Source organism: Gouania willdenowi, chromosome 17 (genome assembly GCF_900634775.1).
Source record: "Gouania willdenowi chromosome 17, fGouWil2.1, whole genome shotgun sequence".
Classification (NCBI taxonomy): domain Eukaryota; kingdom Metazoa; phylum Chordata; class Actinopteri; order Blenniiformes; family Gobiesocidae; genus Gouania; species Gouania willdenowi.
In genome coordinates, this window is record NC_041060.1 from 33128286 (window position 1) to 33136570 (window position 8285).

The following is an 8285-nucleotide window of genomic DNA, read 5'->3' on the forward strand; positions in this document are numbered from 1 at the left end:
ATAGAAAGGGCCGTGTTTTACTGCACCTATTGTCGTCTGACTCGTTGGAAGTTGTTCTAGGAAAACCAACTTGTTCAGGTTGGGCGGAAGAAGTGCGCTCCTCGCTTTGTTTACAATTAAGGCAGCCTTGGAAAATCTCCTCTCGGATTCAATCTATTCTATCTGCAGCCCGGGTCATCCTTTACCTTTTTCACATTGTGGGACAATAAATGTTTATCTTATCTTATGCTCCTACACTTTTGAAGCCTTTTTTAGTAACATTATGAGCGAATAAGTTGCTGTAAAGTTGAAATCACTGCCAAATTGCGGCTCTGTTGATCCTGTAGCACGCTCGCCTCAAATTAATTGGATCTTGCAACTGTAGAAGGCCTAGGTGATTTTTTTTTTCATGGATATAAGAATACTGATTATGTACACACATCATTTTCAATATTGAACAGAATTATTTAGAGGCTGCTAATACGCTTTATCACCATTTATTTGAACAACAAATAAATAAAGATTAAGATGTTCAGCACCCTGCTGTTCCCAGAATGGTATGATCTTTGTTTCCTAACCTCCATTTTGCAACGATTACACAATGAGGTTGGCCGTCGAATCACAGTCATATGAGTCGAATCCACGACAATTCGGGGTCACCCCTAGTTAATTGCTCATACAACCATTTGTAGAATTAATTTTATACAAAGATTAACTTCTTTCAATGGGCCTCTTACACAGTACGTTGTTGTTGTTGTTGTTGTTGTTTTGGTTTTTTAGAAATACAGGTGTTTATGTTTTAGTCCTCAGGACTGCCACTCCAAGAAAAGGAGAATACGTCACCACAGGAGATGTCATCTGAATTAATCCCAGACTCCAACAGCTCGGTATGCTCAGAGAGGTTCAATCCACACACGAAATACTCAAGTAGTGTGCTACCGTACACCACGTGTTCAAGAAACATGTCAATACAGTCTATCAGGGCTTCCTTGATGTAGATTGCAGAGTTGTAAGATTAATCAAATGAGAGACTAACAAAGTCAGTGGTTTTTCTGTGACAGTGACTCTCAACCACGGTCACTCTTAGGGGTAATGTTAAGCCCTAGTTCATTCAAATGGCACCAAAACTTTCTACATCGACAGTTAGCCAGCATTCTGCTAATTCTGTGGAACACAACAAAATCAGAAACAATAGAAATAGCCACTCATGTATGTTCTGCCTTTTTAGCCTTCGGGAAGATCTCATGAAGAGAAGTCCTCATCAGAATCTCCTCCTGAGGTCCTGGCACCTTGCAACAGTTTGGTAAGTATTCAGAAGCTCTTGTTATTAACCAGCAGCAACGAGAATACCCTATGGGAATTTAGAGAATATCATACCACAGTGAATGTGAAGCTGTATTGACAACAAGAATATAGACACTTAAGCCTCAGTAGTGTAAAAGAGCCTCGAACACCTTGTCTTATATGTGCTGTCACACTTGTCCAGCTTTATTCATTTTATAAAGGTAGGATTGGACGATATAGGGGAAAAAAATCATATCGATTTAAAAAAATAAAAACGCTTGTCAAAATTGTCTATATATATATATATATAATAAGAGAAAGAACAACAACAGGGAAAAAGAGAAAAAAAAGAAAACGGGGTAAATAAAGTTTCTATAAAATCAAGAAGGGGATGCCAAACTTGAATAAACTTATGTTCCTGGCCTTTCAATGTGAATTTGATTTTCTCCAGCTGCAGGTGTTTTAAAACATTTTGAAGATCGATGTATTACTGGGTCACCAGGCAATTTTTTCAGATCCTCTGCACATTTTGCAAACAACTGTTGATGCTTTTCGTCAGAGCTGTAAAAACCAAAACATGGCCATGCTGGTGAACTACTGAAACCTTTTTTTCCGCACAGTTTCCTCCGCCTGTCCTCGCAGCGACAATCTTTTGTAATGCATGTGCTCTCCATTCGGGTTTGAGAGGGGCGGGGCTTGCTGACGGAGCGTGCCTGGGTCTGCGTTTGTTATTGGTTGGGAGGAAGCAATGACTGTAGTATTGAACTACATCATAGCCTAGAATGAAAAAGTTAGGGAAACTGTTTTTCCCTAACCCATTTGTTTTCTATTTAACTACATGTCTATTGATCAATATATATTGTTGTGGAATTATTGCCCAGGCCTATTATAAAATGATAATCAGATTTCTGCTTTGTGTATGTCATGTGGTCAGTACAGCTAGCCCCTCAGTCATTAAACTCAGTCTGTCTGACTGCAGCCTGTCACATTACTTTGGAACTAGCAGCAAAACCTTATGCTTCTGAAACTATTACAAAATCCCAAACACCTAATCTGCTTTTTTTGCAGCTTCTCATAATGTGCAGGTCTATGTCAAATGAGTTCAGAAAAATCATTTGGTCCCAGCAGTACTTGAGGAGCTGTATTGTGTCCCCATTGAACAAATGTCCTGGAAGTTACTGGTTATGTTTCATATTTGTATTATGGATATTTATACTGTCATTTTTCCAACAAAGGAAACAAGCTCCAGTAGTGAGAAAATTTCAAGCTCTGTCAGTGTTGACCCAGAACTGACAGCATATTTGTAAGTTTGTATGCATTATTTTTCTTCTATCATCCTCTATTTAACCTTATTGCTGTTAACACTCTAGACAGTAACGCTTAACACCATGACACTCAAAGTTTCACTATCAGTTTTGACAATGGGCTCACAGTGTTAGAGATTTATGCCTGGTTATTATTTATGACAAAAATTTAGCAGATGTTATATTTATGTTTTCAGCTCACCTACAAATCTTTGGAATTACTCTCCAAGACACCTGCTAAGTCAGAAGCCTCTAAGAGCTGCATGGAGAGCAGTGGAGATGAATATTGTCCATCAACAGACTCAACAAATGAGGGCAGTGGGGATGACTACTTTCCCTCAAAGAACTCAGTAAATGAGAGCAGTTCAGATGTATCATGTGATCCTGAAATCAAGGCGTCATCAGTGAAACTGAAAAGACGAAAGATGTAAGAAAAGACTTACAGTAGGAAGACTGTGTCCAGCAAGTTGCCTTCTCAGGGTGAGAGAGTAGAAAGTGGGCACTCAAGTGATACAAACTCAGGAAATGTGTCAGTTTTGAGGCTCCAGAAAAAGAGAGATGGAGCTCGGGTTTACAACAAAAAAACACTATTGTCTGTACTGTCCTCTGCACTGCCATAAAATGGCACGGCACTTGATTCGCAAACACAGCAATGAACCAGCTGTGGCACAAGCAACAAGTTTTCCACTGAAAACAAAAGAACGAAAATTGCATTTGGACCTAATTAGAAACAAAGGAAATAGGGCACATAATAATAAGGTCCTAAAAACTGGTTGTGGAACACTGATCCCAAGCCAGCAATCTGGGGATGAAGTGAAAGCAGGTGACTACATGCACTGTATAAACTGTGATGCTCTCCTTAAAAGAAAGTCATTATGGAGGCACATGTCGAGGTGCAAGCTTGCACAAAAGTGTGCAACGAAAAAGCCAGGTAAAAGCAGGATCCAATCACTGTGTGCCTTTGCACAGCCAGTCCCAGAAGGAGTTGGCAGAAAGGTTTGGGAGCTGGTGAATGCCATGCACCAAGATGAAGTCGCAGTCATTATCAAAGAGGAGAAAAGTATTTTGAGACTTGGAGAACATTTGTTTGCAAAACATGGACATGACAAAACCAAACATGAATATATTAGACAAAAAGTGCGGGAGATCGGCAGACTACTTTGCCACTCAAGAAAGACTGGCAAACTTAAAAAAATTGAGGACTTTTATTTACCCTCTAACTTCAACTATGTGGTCCAGGCGGTAAAAGATGTGGCCGGCTTCGATGAGGACAAAAACATCTATAAAACTCCCTCACTAGCTTTGAAGCTCGGTCACAGTCTAAAGAAGATTGCAGATATTTTCGAGTGTGACGCGCAGATGGCTGGGTCTGATGGTGAGGAGTTTCTGAAGAATGGGCAGAAGAGCCGCAGTTTGTATGGGAAAAGGTGGGATGTGTGTGTGTCATCACAAGCTTTACAAACTCTTAAGAGAGGCTAAATGGAACACCCCCAATCTTCTCCCCTTCACTGAAGATGTGAAGATGATGCACATGCATCTTGATAAGTGTAGGGAAGAGTACCAAAAAACACTTGAAAAGGATCCAAATAAGAGAAACTGGTCCAAGCTAGCTACTTTGACTCTATGTGAGGTCATCTTGTTCAACCGCAGGAGAGAGGGTGAGGTGTCAAAGATGCCACTGAGTGCTTTTACCCTCAGAGACACCACAGGAGTACACTCTGATCTGGCAGAAGGACTTTCCCCTTTGGAGCAAAAGCTCAACATTTTCAACGCATTGAAATAAGGGGGAAGAGGAACAGGAAAGTTCCCATCCTTCTAACACCAGACATGCTCAGTTCAATGGAAGCATTGGTTGCATATCGGAGGGCCTGTGGCATTCCTGATGAAAATCCCTTTTTCTTCTCAAGACCTGAAGCAGAGACTCATTTGAGGGGATCAGATGCCATCAGACTGATTGCAAAGGAATGTGGAGCCAAACATCCTGAAACTCTTTCCTCAACCAAGCTGAGGAAGCAGATCTCTACACTGTCAACATTCCTGAACCTGAAGGATCACGAGATGGACGTTATGGCTAATTTTCTTGGCCACGACATTCGGGTCCATAGACAGTTTTATAGACTACCTGAAGGAACTCTGGAGTTGGCTAAAGTCAGCAAAGTGCTGTGTGCGCTAGAACAAGGACGATTGTCAGAATTCAAGGGAATGAGCCTGGACCAAATTCACATCAGTCCTAATGGTAATGACCTATATTCAGTTTGTACTTACATTTATTTCAGAACAAATGTTTTTTCACACTGTCTGATACCTGACTTTTAGAGCAAGTGCTAGAAGCTGTGGACACTGAGGTCTCAGACATGGAGACGGAGAAGGACTCTTGTTTGAGACGTCCATCCTCAGGTGATTTTAACATTTAAGTCTTTCTTCTGGGTGATTGTCCTGCACAACACATGTCTTTATGGAGAGGTGTGAACGGAGACCCACTTTGTTACTAGAATATGTTCAAAGACCATTAAGACAACTTTAGTGAGTTAATAACTGTCTGATTTGTTAAAGAATCCTCAGGAGGAAAAAGAAAGACGCCTTCCTCTGAGTGTGGTGAGGACACCCTGCCCTCAGGTATCCCACAAACCCATGCACCCTATAATCTTCCCTGTTTTCATGTACACAGAGAAATATTAAAACAGATTTTTTTTTTAACAGCATCCTCTACACCAAGAAGGCCACACCATGTCGAGTCAGACTGTGATGATGCTGAAGGTATTTCTCTCTACTATGCTTGCTAATGTTAACTTTAGAATCTCGTAGAAAAAGTAAACATTTACGAATTAACAGTGCTGCATTATTTCAGCAGGACCCTCTGAAGCAAAGAGACAAACTGTGACATCTATCACGGATGACTCTGAAGAAGGTATTTCATACATCAGCTGTTCTTCCCACTTGTGTACATACTTTTACAAAAACGGTAATCTATTAAATAGGGGTGAGTATTGGCAAGAATCTGGCAATACGATATATATCGCAATACAGGGGCAACGATACGATATATCTCGATACTATAAACAAGACGAGATATTGAGATTTTTTGGTGCATCTTTGCAAATGAAACAACATGGGGCGGCATTTTAGCTCAGTTGGTAGAGCAGGTCGGCCAATGATCGAAGGATAGGCGGTTCGATCCCCGCTCCCAGCAAATTAATCTGTCGTTGTGTCCCTGGGCAAGACACTTCCCCCTCCTTGCCTACCAGTAAAAACATCGCTGGTGCATGAATGAGTATGAATGATGGTGGTGGTCAGACGGGCCGATGGAGCAGAATGGCTGCCTCGCTTCTGTCAGTCTGCCCCAGGGTAGCTGTGGCTACGCTAGTACTAGCTAGCTAGCTTACCATCACCAAGTACGAATGTGAGTGAATGAATAGTGCATCCAGTAATGTAAAGCGTCTTTGGGTGTCTTGAAAAGCGCTATATAAAACTGATGCATTATTATTATTATTATTATTAACATCCTGACTGTTATTTTGGTTGCACAAATATCCGGCGGCAAGGAGAGGCAGAGGGGAGCAGAGAAGCACAACCTGTGTTTTTAGTCGGCTAACACTCGCGCCTTAGCTTTAGCTCGGCTACATCTGTTAGCTCCGGGTTAGCTCTTATCTACAGACAGCGAGGCATCAATCCTCCATCTCCCCGCTGACAGCCCTCCCTCTTTGCCCATTTTTGTATTTTCCAAGAGTGACGAGACGTGTGATGCTGCCAAAGTGGCGACAATGGGAACCTCCCATTTGGCTTCAGTTAAACTCTTCACAAACCTACGGATGGTCTGTCCATAGATATTCTACAGTTAATGGTTATACCTCAAATTGTGGGATTGTTTTAGCTGGATGGTAGAGTTTTAGGCTGACTTAGGTTTTAATCAGGTTTCTTTGTGGTTTATTCTCTCTTAGGAACCCAAAGATACAACCGAGCACAGCTAGATGAATCCTCTGTTACAGGGATGGCACAGTCTGGACAGTTTACCCATTACCTTTTTCAACACAACCGCTAGGTAGGCATTATTAGTGTTATTAAAACACATCATGTAAATTGGTTGATTTATCTTCCTGTATGTTTTTTATTAAACAAAATAAGAAATAAGATTGTTAATGCCAAACAAGATGGTGGCGCTACAACTACAAAAATCCTACCTATATATTGTGAACTTGCTGCCCTGTTCTTATTATTTTGAGTAGTATCTAGTATTGGTGAATTTGTGGAAGAAAAATCAGGTCTAGTACTACATCACCAAGTACAGCAGCTGGTGTAAATTATTTTAGTTTTTGTGCTATTTTCATTTATCAAGATACCAGCTTTAAGGACATTGTCTGTAATTATACATTTGGTTAATTATTGAAGCTTGCAGGTCACTGAAATCTTCGACATTTCTAGAATGTGAGTCTTTTTAAATGAGCTGTAGTGACACTGGCTCTGTAGTCTATGGATCTGATTATCTTTTTTCTGTCCTCCTGTCTTAGAAAGCTCAAAGAGGAGGAGTTGGACACCATTAGAAGTGCGTGCAGTGGAAAAGACTCTAAAGCTGTTCCTAGATTCGGGCAAAGTTCCTGGGAAAGCAGACTGTGTGGATTGCATCAAGGCCTCACCACAAGAGTTAAAGACAAGAACCTGGAAGGCTGTTAAGTACTACATTAAAAATCGAATCACAGCAGTTCAGCGGGAAAGTGCAAAGATTTTATCAGGCTTTTATTTTGAGTACCTCCTCTACACTGGCGCTGAAGCTTTTGTTTTTATTTTGTGAAGTCAGTACTTCCTCTACAGGGGAGCTGAAGCTTTTATTTTTAATTTGGAAAGTCGTTACGTCCTCTAGGGTGGCGGCAAAGCTTTTATTTTATTTGGGAATGTTGGTAAATCCTCTACGGTGGCGCTGAAGCTTTTATTGTTTTGTTTTGGAAAGTGAGTACGTCCTCTACGGTGGTACTGAAGCTTTTATTTTCATTTTGGAAAATCAGTATGTCCTCTACCATGGCACTTCAGGTTTTCTGTTTTTATTATGGAAAGTCTGTACGTCCTCTACGGTGGCGCTGAAGCTATCCTGTTTTTATTTTGGAAAGTCGATGCGTCCTGTATGGTGGCTCTGCAGCTTTCCTGTTTTTATTTTGAAAGATCAGTATATTTTTTTTATAATCTCAGAAAAATGAAATAATGTTTTGTTCAAAACTGTTTTGTCAAACCATGTTTGTGTGGTCTTCATATTTGCAAATTGTACAAGTTTTTAGAAATACAAGTACAGATTAATTCTGCAATAAAAGTACAAATACACCACTCAAGAACCAGATTTGTCTAATCCCTAACCAATCATGGAGAGAGGACGGGGGTTCTTCTGTGTTCACAACCAAACTTAGTGTCGTATGGAAAAGTTGTGCCGAAGCCCGTCTGACCAAGGCCACTGTTACTGACAGCTCTCTGAAGGTGAGTCGGATTGTACATAAACAAAGGTTTCCACCTGAACATGGAAAGACGCGTCTCTATTAGCTAATTCCACTAAAAATTCTAAAACATAATGGTTTGCAGACAAAGCTGACAGTTTTACTAGCTGTAGGCAATGCATTCACGATATGTTTTAGAATCCTCAGTAAACAATAAAAATGGTTTACAACAGAATTGTGATGATCTGATTGAATAGACATTTGATGTCTTTGTGAAGGTCCCAAGACCAGACTCAAGCCGATT

At 40.6% G+C, this 8285-nt stretch overlaps 1 protein-coding gene across 8 annotated transcripts; it reads left to right on the top strand.

Moving 5' to 3' along the window:
* Positions 1-2497: 2497 nt before the first annotated feature.
* Positions 2498-7472, top strand: LOC114479350 (uncharacterized). Of its 8 annotated transcripts, none has more exons than XR_003675974.1 (7): positions 2535-2566; positions 2765-2994; positions 5121-5183; positions 5268-5324; positions 5416-5475; positions 6506-6606; positions 7073-7472. XR_003675974.1 is itself a non-coding variant. In XM_028473008.1 (7 exons), the coding sequence occupies exons 1-6, from the start codon at positions 4395-4397 to the stop codon at positions 6604-6606; spliced, it is 771 nt and encodes a 256-aa protein (XP_028328809.1). In that variant the 5' UTR covers positions 4363-4394; the 3' UTR covers positions 7073-7472. The 8 variants fall into 8 exon arrangements, 4 of the variants coding, with proteins under 4 accessions (XP_028328809.1, XP_028328810.1, XP_028328807.1 ...); XR_003675973.1 differs by lacking the exons at positions 2535-2566; positions 2765-2994 and adding exons at positions 4363-4803; positions 4884-5030; XR_003675972.1 differs by lacking the exons at positions 2535-2566; positions 2765-2994 and adding exons at positions 4363-4803; positions 4884-4964 and having other exon boundaries at positions 5400-5475.
* The last annotated feature ends 813 nt before the right edge of the window (positions 7473-8285 follow it).

Excerpts from the sequence above, each read along its gene's own strand:
- LOC114479350 (XM_028473006.1), top strand. The coding sequence starts at position 4,395 with ATGCTCAGTTCAATGGAAGCATTGGTTGCATATCGGAGGGCCTGTGGC. Across the intron at positions 4,804-4,883 it reads AATTCACATCAGTCCTAATG|AGCAAGTGCTAGAAGCTGTG; the intron begins GTAATGACCTAT and ends CCTGACTTTTAG. Across the intron at positions 4,965-5,120 it reads TTTGAGACGTCCATCCTCAG|AATCCTCAGGAGGAAAAAGA; the intron begins GTGATTTTAACA and ends GATTTGTTAAAG.